The 14,373-nt window shown below is 53.1% G+C and overlaps 1 protein-coding gene across 2 annotated transcripts in view; it reads right to left on the bottom strand.

Moving 5' to 3' along the window:
- The window catches only part of GPT2 (glutamic--pyruvic transaminase 2), a 34,024-nt gene extending 19,884 nt beyond the window's left edge, over window positions 1-14,140 (bottom strand). The window contains exons 1-4 of one of the 2 annotated variants that reach the window (XM_080828361.1): window positions 14,076-14,140; window positions 12,776-13,046; window positions 5,193-5,282; window positions 2,906-3,014 (exon numbers count right to left, since the gene is read on the bottom strand). In XM_080828361.1, the coding sequence (XP_080684487.1) occupies window positions 2,906-3,014; window positions 5,193-5,282; window positions 12,776-13,018 (442 nt within the window). In that variant the 5' untranslated portion in view covers window positions 13,019-13,046; window positions 14,076-14,140. Of the gene's footprint in view, window positions 1-2,905; window positions 3,015-5,192; window positions 5,283-12,775; window positions 13,047-13,259; window positions 13,380-14,075 lie in introns of those variants that run through there. The other variant, XM_080828360.1, reaches the window with a different exon arrangement.
- Window positions 14,141-14,373: the final 233 nt, after the last annotated feature.

Raw genomic sequence — 14,373 nt, forward strand, 5'->3', positions numbered from 1 at the left:
TGCCCCATCCAGACCTCTTCACTTGATCACACTCAGTTCTCAAACCTCAGGGCGTAGGCACACATCATTTCTTCTGTCTGGCATGCATTTGCAGGTTCTCTGTTACTCACCACCCCCATGAATTTGAACCGTATTTGCTGCTTAAACCCTCCCTCTGTTATAGCCCCATAGCATAGCTCTTCTGCTTTTTCTCCAAGAACTCAGGAACACTAGAGATTACTTTTTGTGTGAATTCTTTTGAATGTTTGTTTCTCCCAAATCCGATCATGAACTTTTGTGAGCATAGAAATTCCCTCCACCTGGTTCACCAGTGTCCCTCAGTACCTAGAGCGGTGCTCCAGGAGGGCTAGATAAGGACCTGCACCTCGCTAGATGTCTAGATTCCACCTTAATCCTATTAAGATCCAAGATACAACCTGAGAACTGAATTACTCCTCAAACAGAAAATGAGGAACTCTACTAAGAATTTTAGGGGCGGCTGGGTGGGTCAGCTGGTTGAGCATCTGACTCCTGATTTTGGCTCAGGTCATAATTTCAGGGTTGTGAGACTGAGGTCCAAGCCCAGCTCTCGCACAACAAACACCCAGTCTGCATGAAGTTATCTCTCCCTCTTCCTGTGCCCTTCCCCCCTACTCGTGCATGCTCTTTCTCATATAAATAAATCAACCTTAAATTTTAAAAAAGTCATTTTATTTTTTTAATGATTTTATTTATTTATTTGACAGAGAGAGAAATCACAAGTAGGCAGAGAGGCAGACAGAGAGGGGAAAGCAGGCCCCCTGCTGAGCAGAGAGCCTCATGTGGGGCTCGATCCCAGGACCCTGAGATCATGACCTGAGCCAAAGGAAGAGGCTTAACCCACTGAGCCACCCAGCCGCCCAAAAAAAAGTCATTTTAAAGGGCACGATTAAAACACATCCAGATGAGTTCTAAGACCTTGTGTACGTATTTAATAATCCCGACCTGGGATGTCCTGGGCACACTGACATTTTCCATTTCCCTTACTTCTGTGGGCTGGTAGGCTTAGTTAACAGAACACCTCCCCCAGGAAGACACTGCCCTACCTTCTCCAATGGGCAGGGACTGGTAGTGACCCCCAAGGACAGGGCCTCTCCACACCTGACAAGGGGCTTTAGCACATACATCAACCTCCTTCAAAAGCCCAGGAGCTGAGTAGAGTACTTCCTGGCTCAAGGAGGAGGAGAAAGGCTCAGGGAATACCCACCTCACCTATCCTCATAGGGTCCTCAGAACTCAGTGCAAGTCCCCAAAACCCCACATGCAGGCCAACTTTCCTCTTGCTGTAACACCCCAAGTAGGGACTCACATGAACGTGGCCTCCCCAACTCCTTTCCATAGCCCTGGCTGACAAAGTTGCAAAAACTCGAAGCTTCCTGTAGGGAACAGAGAACCCCCCTCCCCGCCACCTCAGATGGATTCCCATCAGGCATGCAGATGACAAACACTCCCTCCCCTGCCTCTCCTCGCAGCTTCCAGGAATCTTGGGCCCATGGCCACAGGGTCTTGGCGCCTTTGTCCTGTGGACTGGGCAGAGGGCACAGGAGGAGAGGAGCCTGCAGGCTGAGCCTTTGGGCTGCCGGGTTGTTCTCTGACAGCTTGTGGTTTCGGCCTTGCCATACAAGGCACTAGCCCACACCCTCCCCAGTCTGGCAGGCAGGAAAGCAAGGGGAGTTGGTCCCTTCCTGAGAGGGACACCCAGAAGGACAGTGACCAGACTCGGACAGAGCGTGGTGGGGTAACCACAGCAAGGAAGGTAAGCACAGGGCTCTCATTAAAGGGAAAGAGCAGAAAAAGGGAGGGGAGGGACAGGGGAATGGCAGAGAAGGTAGGTAGCTGACCCTCTGCTGAGCAAGCTACAAGGATCCTTCTCCCACGTTCCAGAACATTCAGGCACGTGTCCTAAAAAAACTTTCAGAACAACTATTTCTCCTGGGGTGAGGAAAGTTGGATCCCCTCTGCAGGTGTGGGGCAAAGGAATGGGGCAAAAGCAAACAGAACAAAGAACAGGAGATGAGAACAAAGAGCCAGAGGCCCAGAGACTGGAAATCCATCTTAACAGCAAAGGGAGGGACAGTATCATTTTCACATCTGCAGGAGCCAAATTCCAGGGCCTCCCTCCATGGAGTGCTCCCTCCTGAAGGAGGCAGATGGCTGGGCATGAGCTTCCAGCAAAGGGGACCAAAGGCCAGGGAGGTGGGAACACAAGGAATGGGAGGGTGGACAGCACTGTCAGAAGGAAGGAAGCCATCAAACAGGATTCATAGGCATGTCACAGCACTCCCCTTCCCCAATAACTGACCACCTCCTGCCATGGCGGTGACAGACAAGAAGACTGGACAAAGCCACACACTGCACTTCACCCAGCCAGTCACTGAGGCCCATCAACGGGTTAAACCCTCCGCTCTGAGGGGCGTCTGGGTGACTCAGGTTACCCTGATTCTTGATTTTGGCCAAGATCATGACCTCGGGGTTCCGGGGAGTCAGCTTGAAGATTCTCTCCCCTTCCCCCTGCTCATGCTCTCTAAAAAAAATAAAACTTTAAAACAAACACACCAACGCTCTGCTGACAGAAGGGTCAATTACTCAAGCTGGTTCCCAGGTGTGAAACCAAACTCCAGGCCAACAGAGGCTCCTGCAGCTCAAGTGCCCTGATCCCCCAAAAGATGGCATTTACCTCAATGCTCAGCTAACAGCAGGTTAACAGAGCAGACATGAAGAGGAAGACTGTTTTTCATTTACTCTGCGTGTTACCATCCCGTACACATTCACACACTCACATGGATAACTCTCCATTCGGGGCCAGGGCCCAAGCCCACGCTCAGAACACATGTTCATCTCATGCCCTCCGGGACCTGACTATGGGGGGCAGGGGGAGGGTGCTCACCCAGGCTGTTCCCGCCACAAGCCTGTAGGATCCGACGGGCCCGCTTCTTAGCATCTTCTGGGAAGCTGGGGCTGTCCAACAGGTTTGGGTAGGTGCAGAGTGCCATCACCTGGGGGAAGAGAGGCGCGGGCTGGGCTCCCAGCACCCCCAACCCCAGAGCCCCAGCAGGGCCGTGAGGACCCTGAGCATGGACACTGTGATGACCACAACTCCGGGACATGCCTCTCTATAAGGGCACCAGCCTGGGGGGAGCTTGGGGTGGCTGGAGAGGAGCATGCTAGGGTCTTTGCAGCAGGACATGCTGAAAGGTGGGGTACATCATGACCTGGGCTTGGGACCCAAAGGGAGAGCTGCCAGAAGAGGAGCCGGGGAACAGGAGGAGCCTGCCCCTCAGTCCCTCTTCCAAAGAGGACGGCAGTTCACACACCCAAGGCCACAAGATCCAGGGGGCTCCTGAGCAGGGGCCAGGGCTGAGCAGGCAGGTGAACCCCAACTGAAAGGAGCACCGACCCCTTCCTAACTCACAGACTGAGTGTCCTCCCCCACACACTCAACCCCTGCCCCCTTTCTCACCATCATCCCCTTTCCTGGCCAGAACTGAAAGCCGGGTCAGTTTCTCCATTTCTGTAACAGAGAAAATCACCCTAACCTCACAAATTAAGAGGATTAAGCAAAGAAATGTTTGCAAAAGTGCCAGTAAACCCCAGCTCACTGGGCAAGTCTAAGCTGGCAGCACAAAAGCTGTGCCAAGAGCCCTGAGGGCACGCAAGGGCTCGTGGCTCTGACACCAGCTGGGTGACTTCAGGTGGGAGCTGGCTTCCTGGTGCCTCACTTCTTCATTTGTACAATGGGCAGTGACCCGGCCTGCCCTCCTCCCACGGGCACTTGTGAAGAGGAGAGATGTGTGAAGGTTGCAGGACGCCAGATAGGAGAGGCTGCGTTTGCCATAGCCAGAGGCAGAACCGGATTTGGGAACAAGTCAGCCAGCCAGAGAAGGCTGAGTCAACAGGAGCCTCTTCATGCCCAGAGCCCCAGGCACGTGTGGGGAATAGCTTCTGCTCTCTCCTCCAGAGCTGTGTGACTCTAGGACACTCGGAGCCCTCCAGCCTTCTCCTGAGGCCTCCGCTTCCCCGGCAGAGCTGCTCTGTTTGGTCTGATCCATTTGCCAGCTTTGGGCCCAGTTTGGGGCCTGGTCTATTCACAAGCTGCTGGTATGCTCCCGAGCTCACCAGCAGTGGCCACGGGAGGGGAGCCCCAGTGACATTCCTCAGCTCAATGCCAGCCTCAGTTCTCTTTCCCAGACCCTGTGTGAACTCCCCAAGCTAAGTCAGGTCCCTGCACCCCTCCACTAGAGAGTAGGGCAGGGTCACCCCCCGCCACGCCAGCCCCTGCAGCAGGCGAAAAGGGTGGGGCCTCCAGTGCTCAGCTGCCCTGCTTGCCCAAGCCTGCGAACCCTAACCACGTAAGGACCACATTTTGCTCCATAGGAAGCAGCTTTCGCCACCACTGGTCTCTCCCTCTGTTCAGGAGGCCCTTGGCATTTTCCCACCCTGTTTTTCTCCCGCCAGCCCACCAATCCCACAATTTCAGCCCATGCAGCATCCTTGCAGTTGGTGCCCAAACGGAAACACTAAACCCCACCTCCTGGAGACCTCAGGAGCAAGATGGCTCACATCATCAAGGCAAGGAGGAGAGCAGCAGCTGACAGGGTCACCAACCCCGCACTCTCCTGTGGGCCAGGGGTCAGCACTTCATACTCAATGTCATACTGAGGCCCCCAGCTGTCCTCCAAGGCAATGCTCTGGTGACCTGCCCTTACTCAAAGCCACCCAGCTGGTAAGTGGCAGAGTCAACGCTCAAACTCGGGGTGTCTCACTTGGGATGAAAGTATCTGGACCCCCACGTATCATCTCCCAGCCCACCGGGCCTCTACCTCTCCAAGCTGCTTCTCTGAAGCGCTTATCAACCAAGCTCTGATCTCAGTATCCGAGACCACAGACTATGGAAGGGTATCCCTGGGAGTCTCATACGCAAGAGTAACCCCAAAGTGAGTCTAGACATTCTAGACAACTTTGGAAGGGGAGGAGACTGAGGGAGAGACCCAGGGCACATCAGGCACCGGAGGGGGCCGCTACTTCCATGGCACCTCCCTGTGGGATTCTGACGCCTGCTGTGTCCCGAGGGTGCCCAGACAGAGAAGGAAGCAGGGATGAGAGGAGCTGGCTGGCCCACCCCGGCTCCAGCTCCCTGCTCTCCCAGCAGCCTCTGCTCCTGAGCGCCAGCTTACCTGTCGGAGGAAGGTTATTGGCTGCTGGCCCATGGCCTGAGCGTCCCCGATGTTGGCACGGATGACTTCAGTGAATGGTTTTTTGATACCCTGAGTAGAGAGAAGGCAACAGGTGGTTACTTGGAGACTCAGAGATCCTGAATTCGCCAAGCAATGCTCCCACAGGATATTAATAAACACTCCTATTTTGAGCCTTAGCAGGTGTCAGGCATAGTGCCAAGCCCTTGACATGGCTCGCCCCATTTAACCTTAACCACCACCCCATGAAGAACTAGTATTAATCTCATTTTACAAATGAGGAAAACGAGGCTTCAAAAGGCTAAGCAACTTGTCCGAGATCACATAATTGGTAAATCCAAGTAGTGGGATTTGAAGCCAGACTCCAAGATCACTCTTCTCAACTACCATGCTCACCACCCCCCACTTTCTAAGAAGGCTGCAGGAGTTCTCCTGGGTTACCAAGCACCCCGAGGCAGCTGCAGGTCCAGGGCCTGCCAGCCAACTTGGCCTGGGAGGGATGCCTAAAAAGAGGACCTTGGGGTAAAAGTGGTGGGAGGCAGGGGTCAGCAGCAGAGGCCCCCAAACGTCAGGGAAAGGCCCCCACAACTCTCCCCCAAGCACGGCTCCACCTCAACAGCCTAAATAAATGGCCGGGGCGCCAGAGCCACCCTCCCCTCTGGAAGACCCCCAATCAGCAGGGACCTCTAGGCTTGTTCCCTTGCAACCTGGTTTTGCAGAATAAAGAATGTGGGCTAATTTTCACTTAAAAAAAAAAAAAAAGGCACCAAAGATGCAAAGAATGGCTGCAGAACTAACTCTCAGTCACCACCCAAGCAATGTGTTCAACACAGGAAGGAGGTCCCAGAGAGGAGGGACTCAGAGACCTGTCAACCTCAACGTCATGGGGGGTAGGGGTGGGGTGACTAAAGGACTCCCAGCTGCTGAGAATGAGAAAATACACTCTGGACGGAGGTTTTGGGGATCTAGAAATATGGGGATTCCACAGAGCTCCCAAGTCCAGAATTTGCCACTAGAAGCATAAGAATCAGCAGCAAGTTCAATGACCCCCCCCTCCCCCCAGGGTGGCTGAAGGGTCATCTGAGACAAACAGTACAAAAGCACTTGGCAGAGTACAAACATCATCATCTTACAAAGGCGGATCAAGGACGAGGTTGGAAGGGTCGTGGCAGAGGAAGGCGGCTGTGGGGCAAGGAGGGGGCAGGACCAAGGGGTGGCCTGGATGGAAAGCCTGGCCACCTTCCCATCTCCAGCTGTCCTTTCCTCAAGGACATATTAAATTCAAATTTTAAAAATACAAATTCTATGTGTGTTTATTTAAATTCAATTTTGCTGGGGCACCTGGGTGGCTCAGTGGGTTGAGCCTCTGCCTTCGGCTCAGGTCATGATCTCAGGGTCTTGGGATTGAGCCCTACCTCGGGCTCTCTGCTCAGCGGGGAGCCTGTTTCCTCCTCTCTCTCTCTCTCTCTCTGCCTGCCTCTCCACCTACTTGTGATCTCTGTCTGTCAAATAAGTAAATAAAATCTTTAAAATAAATAAATAAATAAATAAAATAAAATAAAAAATTCAATTTTGCTAACATATAGTGTATTATACTTTCAGGGGTAGAATTTAGTGATTCATCAGTTGCATATAACACCCAGTGCTCATTCCATCAAATGCTCTCCTTCATGCCCATCTCCCAGTTACCTTATCCCCCTCCAGCAACCCTCAGTTTGTTTCCTAGAGTTAAGTGTCTCTTAGGGTTTGCCTCCCTGTTTTCTAAGGTTCTGACCCTTGTCTTTTCTCCAACTCCCACAATGTGTGAATTAAATCACCTTTAGAAAACTTTGCCTTTTCAAAATCAATACTATACACCTTAAGTAAAAAACAGTGATCTTGGGGGTGCCTGGGTGGCTCAGTCGTTAAGCGTCTGCCTTCGGCTCAGGTCATGATCCCAGGGTCCTGGGATCGAGCCCCACATCGGGCTCCCTGCTCCGCAGGAAGCCTGCTTCTCCCTCTCCCTCTGCTGCTCCCCTTGCTTGTGTTCCCTCTCTCGCTGTGTCTCTGTCTGTCCAATAAATAAATAAAATCTTAAAAAAAAAAAAAACAACCCAGTGATCTTAAGGGACGAAAGTAGCTGGCAAACAAGTTTTCCTGACCCTCATCTGCCACCCCTAAGACCCTTCCATTTAATCTGGCTGTTCTGGAGCAAGAAGGCATGGGGTGGGGGACAGAGCCGGCTGGGGAGGGTGTCTCAGAACTGGCCATGGACCTTCATAAACAGGGCTTGGTAAGTCTCTAAAAGCCTATGGGGGAAGAGGTCTTTTAAATCCCTGTGTCCCTTCTGCACAGTTCTTCAGGGCTGGTCAGTTTGAGAAGAGGTCCCAGCTTAAGTGTCCTGAGGGCCAAGGCCCATGGGTGGCACCACCCTCTGCTCCAGGGCTAGGACAGGGGTGAGAGCAGGACTCTGGAGGCAGATTGAGAGGCACGTGGCCTCAGGGCTTACCCCACAGGCAGGAGGCTGGGGGTGGAGGAGGGGCCAGGCCACGGTGTACAAAGGGGTAGGACTGACTCACCCGCACTGGCACTGGCCTGAGCTCCTGGCACAGGTCCCTCTGTCAGCCTGTGAATTGCCACAGCCCCCTAGGCCTGGCCAGCTGAGCACAGGTAATTTCTATGGTATGGGCACAGTTCATTCTTTGGTAGGGATAAAATCCATCACAGTCGAGGGCCAGGAACCAACACACAGCTGTGGGCCCTCAGCCAGCCCAATGCAGGGAGAGAATATGCCTGGAACAGAGCCCTGGATGTTCCTTTCCCATGCCCGCCCCCTGCACTGCTCAACCAATTCAGGGCCTGCTGACAAGAAGCCTGGGAACACTGCGCATCTCTTTTCTTGGGTCTAGGTGCCCACAGACCCCAGGCATTTTGCTGTGATGGATGAGCTGGGGGTGGGGTGGGGATGAGCTGGCTCCCTTGAATGGGCAGCAGATCAGCCTGCCCAGCCAAGGGCCCCCGTATAAAGGAGACTGTTCTGGGGCAGATTCTTACTTATCAGCACTGAAGGTCCACACGGGATGGGAAATAACAAGGAGCCAGGGACTGACTCCTGCCCACAGTGACTCATCCAGGCCTGGTCGGCACACCCAATCGTGCCCTTGCCTCAGCCCAGCCCCCAGGAGCCCATCAGGTCAGCAGATAGCATCCCAGTTTCCTCTCACAGTATCCAGGAGCACATCTAGATAATCCACCTGCTTACATCCCACCCAGCGCTGCCTCCCTGGGCTTGGGGGGTTGGTGGCAGTTGAGATAATGTCCTACCCAGAGGAACTCCTTCCCCTCCGTTCAGCTTAAGTAGGGATACGGGAATAGGCCCTTAGGCTCAAGGGATGACCTATTTCAGAGGGTGTTAGCAAGAAGGAAAAAAGGCTATCAATGGCCTTCCCAGTTCACAGGCCCAACATCATTATGAAGGTTGATGGGACGAAAGCTGATTCCAACAGGCACAAGGCAGTTTTCTTAAGCAAGGGATGGCTCCTGTCATTTCATGTGACATGTAGGGGGAAAGGCTGGGTAGGACAGTTATTCCCTGGAACAGAGCCCTGGATATTCCTTTCCCATGCCTGCCCCTTGCACTGCTCAACCAATTCAGGGCCCAGGACAAGAAGTCTGGGAACACTGAGCATTTCTTTTCTTGGGTCTGTGTACTCAAGGTCCACATGGGATGGGAAACCCTGAACTCTGGGGGTCTGTGGGAGGGTCACCAAGAGAAACAGAGACTCTCAGGGAAGAAGCAGGAATGATAGCTGATGAGCTCCAAATAGAATAATTCATGACGGTAAGGCTAAGGCCCAGGCAAGACAGAGCACACACTGCAGAATGCACTCCCAGACCCAGAGAGGCTCAGCATGAAGGCAAGGAAAGGGCATTCCTTGGTGCTTCTCCTCAAGCAACTCTCATTAGTTTGAGAAAAAGGCTCTTAAGAGGGTTTTGCTTGTTTGTTTATTTTTTAGATTTTATTTACTCACTTGACAGACAGAGATCACAAGTAGGCAGAGAGGCAGGCAGAGAGAGAAGAGGAAGCAGGCTCCCTGCTGAGCAGAGAGCCCGATGCGGGGCTCGATCCCAGGACCCTGGGATCATGACCTGAGCCGAAGGCAGAGGCTTTAACCCACTGAGCCACCCAGGCACCCCAGCTCTTAAGAGTTCTAACTGACTTCTAGCTGTTCTCATCTCAAACTAGTCTTTAGAGGAAATAAATTGGCCCATTATGCAGAGGCAGAAACTGAGCCCAAGGTGCTCTGAAAGACTTCTCTGAGGCCCACAGCATGTAAAGCAAAGCCCAGGATGTAGGCCCATGGCGACCTGGACAGGCTGGGTGGGGGAAGGTTTGTTCTATCAGAAGCCAGCACTACCAATTTGTTTTAAAGGAGCATCTGAACATTGAAGAAAATGACCATGAGATTCCACCACCTGTGCTTGGCACAACCAGGGTTTCTTAGTTCTCAGCTAACTATAACCATGTGCTATATAGCACCTTCCATTTTTACCAGTGTAGATGCAGCACACACTGATTTTAACAGTCACAATCAGTTTTTCCCTCTATTTATGAATGTTTCGCCCCAACTGTGTGTACTTTACAAACAGAAGTAGAGCCATTCCTGTCTCTACTCGTGCCAACTTCCTCCCCTCCTGCAATAAAGGAAAAAAGTAGTAGGTTGAGGAAGAACTGACAGATCTTTTCAAAACTCCTACTAATTGCAGCTTATTTTTAAGTGCCGCTCCCAGTGAACACCAGGATCTGAAAAGCTAATAGTTTCTCCCCATTTGGAGCTTGGAGCTGCTGTCAGGGAGAAACAGGGCCTCTCTGAGCGCACAGACAGGACTGGAGTTGAATGGCCCCTTTCACACCCACTTAACCAACTTCCCCTCCCTCCCTCAGGCTTTCCTGAGCATTCTCCACTCCTATCAGAGGGAAGGAGCATGGGACTTGCCAGGCAAGCCACCCCAAAGTCAAACACCAGAACAACGTGTCCAGCCAAACAGTGAGTACTGTCTGCAGAGCACCTGGTGAAATAATTCCAAAAGGCAGCATAAAGGCCAGGACCCCTTCAGATGGACAAGAGATACAAAAGTCAGGGCAGGGAATTGGTGGGGGGATCTCTGGGCCCACCAAGCCACCTCTCTCCTTTTATAGACTAGGGAAACCAAATCCCAGAGATGATAGGAGATTCACCCCAAGTCACCCTACAAATCCTTACCCATCCCATCTCTACCCAATCAAACTCTTTATAACATCAGTCCCGTTTTGATCACTGCAGTTCAAAACAGAGGTAGAAAAAAAATGAAGCTGTGCAGAGCCAAGCCAAAAAACAAAACAAAACAAAAAAGACTGGGAAAAATATGGCTCTCTCAGAAGGGGCACTGTGTAAGCTAGCAAAGTAGATATAGGGGGTTTCCCGAAATGAAAGGTTTAAGGGAGGCTACGCTGGCTTGGCTGAGCTATGTCTCTAGCAGCTAGACTGGGACAAAGTGAGAATAAAACGAGAAGGCGTTAAGTTTGAATGAAAGCACCAGAAAGGAGGTGGACAGAAAATTCAGCTTACTTAGGAGTAGGCTATGGGAATGTGCATCATTGTCCCTCCCAGAAATCACAGGGTGTTTCCAGCTTAAATGATCAAGAAATTTGTTCACCTCAATCATAGAACTGTGCCCTACTGGAACCCCTTCATGGTTCCCCACTTCACACCAAAACCCCCTCTTTGCACCAGAAAGTCCTGAGCCCAGCCCCCAAGACTCCAGCCCTCCTTTTCTGTCTCATTCATCTTTTGTAACCCCGCCATAGCTCCTCTCTTCAAACAGCACCAACCCCTGACCCAAATGCCAGAACTTCCCAACCTTCCATCTTTGCTCACAGCTCCCACCCGGAATGCTCTCACATTTTTCTCTGCCTGCTAAAAAATCCCACCAGTCCTTAAAAAAAGTGGTGGGGGAGAGGCTCAGGTCCACAGAACAGGTGGGCAGTCAGCCTCCTGAAGACAAAGACAGGACACCTTTCTGTCCTAATCATCCTCGTACTTCATGGAGCCCACACCCAAGCTGCTATTTAGCAAAAGGTGGAGAGAATCCCTGGAGCCTTCACCAGCTCTGAAACCAGAGGAATGAGCGTAAGTGATAAGCCCGGAACAATTTAATCTCAGCTTTGCTTTAACAGGGAAAACTGTTGTCTCAAGGACAGGCAACTCCAGTCGGCCAGTCACAAAGAGCAGAGTGGCAAAACTCGCGTTTTCTGTCCCTGGCCCACTTCACACTCGGGCCAGGAACGTACAGAAGCCGAGCCAGCCTTCTGTGGGCCAAACCTTAAACTTAGCCGTGAAAGGAGTCAGAGGGAGACACTGAACTCTGACTAGTTCAGCTCACTATTTTCAGTCAGGAGAACTGGGCATCCCACCACTGCTTCCTCCCATACATTCATGGGACACTAAGTGATCAACTCACCCCAGAGTCACCCGGTTCTAGAGCCTCTGAGAGCGCAAGATCAAGGAACCCTCCCCCACCCGCATTCTGGGTTAGAACTATCTTAAGCAAGCAGCTGTTTCATCAGATCTTAGAAATCTTAGCAGTGTTTGCTTTTTTTTTTTTTTTTTTTTACACCACCTCTCTTGACTCGGCCTCCTAAATTCCACTCAGGTTAGAACTGGTATCTTACAGAGGTATCTCTTACACACACCCAGTCACCCTGGTTGTAGGAAGAGAAATCACTCCTGGCTGGGGATGCGGTCACTTTTACATGCAACTACAAACCAAAGCCAAGATCGCAGTCAGCCAACCACCAAGACAAAGAAAGTCCAGGGCCATCCTACCAAGGCTCCAAAGGCTCAAGACTTTGACTACCCACTGGGGAGGAGTGTATCCCCAGAGACCCAAATGTGGGGCCAATCAAGGTTTCAGTGAGGCAGGAATCTTCAGGACCCTCCTCCACACCTCCACTCTTGTTACGGAATCCTTACTGGCAGAAGGACCAAAAAGGTCTCAGAAAGAAAAAAAGCTTTGGGAACAAACCTAAGTCTTAGAGCCTTCCTCCCTCTCCTCCTCCTAACATGCCATCCTTCCCAACACTCCCATCCAGCACCCCCTTACACCATTCCTCCATTTTATTTTCTTCAAAGCACTTGTTCACTCTCTGAAATTCTCTTGTCTCTTTCTTTACTGGTTGTTGTTAACCTACCCTCACGGACCTTGGTTCCGCCGCGGGTAGGACAGCCACATAACGTGCAGTGCCTGGCACTACCGGTCGCTCAATTATAATTGATGAATTCAATTCAACAAGTGAACCGTATCTGAGGGCCTTACTTTGTGCCAGGTGCCGGGCACCAGTGGGTGAAGGGATAGGAGGAGGGCATTCTTGTTTTAGCCAATCTTGGCTGAACGAAGGAGCTGGCCACCGGGGTGAGAGGAAGCCCCAGCGGGTGGACCCCAGCCTCCAACAGCTACTGTTCTCCCTCCCCCCGACCCCTGACAGTTTCGGCGACCCTGGCCTCCCTGGGCTCTCCCACCCCGCGGGCCCAGGCGCCCGCGCTCACCCGCTGCAGCTCGAGCTCGATCTCGCCGGCCTTGAGCACGATGGGTCCCCGCACCGCATACTCCACAGCCTTCACCTGCGGGTTCATGGACTCAAGCGTAAGGATGCGCTCGCGCCGGCTCCGCTCCGGCCGCACCTTGAGCACTGCCGAGGCCTCGGCGGCCGCGCTGCTCTGACTACGGCTCCACGGGCCCGGGGTCCGGGGGCAGCAGCCCCGCCGGACCAGTGCCGCTGCCCGCTGCATCGCGCGCCCGTCCAGGAGAACCTTGACACTAAAAGAAAAAGAACAAACATGTCGCGCACAGTCCAAGGCGGGCACCAGTGCCCCCACCCCCAAGCCCAGCCAAAGGGCCCTTTCAGCGAGCGGAGCCACCTTGGCTCCGGGGCCGGGTGCCCATCCCCCGGCGACTCGAACCCTTCACCGCGCTACCGCAGAGCCAAAGCAGTTTTGCAAAAGCTGTGCCCAATGCACGAATGCAACGTGCCTGCTGCCGCCGCCTGGCCACCCCTAGCTGCGCCCAGCTAGCGCGCGCGCCTGAAACTGGCCCGGGGCTTCGGCGCCCGCAGCCGCATTTCAGCACCCAGAGCCCGCACCGCCCGGCCCCCTGCGCTCGCACACCCACAGCCGGCGGGTCCGCCCCGGGCCTGATCACTGGCTCCTGGGCCTTGTAGTTCCCCAGTCCGCTTCCGGAGCATATGTGGAAAGTGGTTGAACTACAAGTCCCATAGTGCTCCGCGCTGGCCAGATAGGGGGCCGGGCCGGAGGCGGGAACGGTCTTCAGACTCCGCCGGGGGCTGGGCGGGCTCTTTGTCCCCCGCTCTGGGGCTGGGGAGCTGGGCGGGGGCTGGGCCAGCGGCTTTTCTTTCAGCCTCCTATGAATTTGAGCTTTTTGCAGAGTGCCTGGAAGCGCATCCCTCCCTCCACGACCCCTCCCCCCTCTCCACCCACTACCGAGCACCTGCGAGGAGACGGCTGAGAGATGGTGCAGTCCTCGCCCGGGGTTTCATCATCCAGGGCCCGAAGGTGGCAGTGTCCGCTCAACGGGAGCTGGTAGGAAGTGGAGCTTAGGAGTTTGGGACCTGACTGCCACTCTTTACCCCTCTGAACGTCAGCTTCCTTGTCAGCAAAGCGGAGATCTGACCCTAGCCTCTAAGGGTGGTTGTGAGAATTAAAGGATCAGCACCAGGCAGGTACCAGGTGGTCAGCCTTTTCCTGACTCCATCTGTAGCACTTCCCTACCTTCATTACCTCTTTATTTCCTTGCAAGCATCTGCAATTATCTTCTTTAGATATCTCTTACCGGCTTATGGTCCACCTCCTGCATTCACCACGTTAGCTCCAGAAGGGCAGTGCTTCCTCTTCATCCTATTCATAGCACCTTTAAGGGTTCCTGGCAGATAGGTAGGCACTAGTAAATATTTGTCGAAGAATTTTTTTTGGCAAAGGTATTACCAGGCAAAGGCACCTTGACTCCCCCAGAGTGAGTGCAGGGCAAGAGTCGGAATGGAAAACACCAGTCTGAGATACCAAAATCCAGAGAACCAGCGGGAGAAATCACTTTCCCTCTCTGGGCCTCAGATGTCTATCTGCAAAGTAAA

Source organism: Martes martes, assembly GCF_963455335.1.
Source record: "Martes martes genome assembly, chromosome: 17".
NCBI classification, from domain to species: Eukaryota; Metazoa; Chordata; class Mammalia; order Carnivora; family Mustelidae; genus Martes; species Martes martes.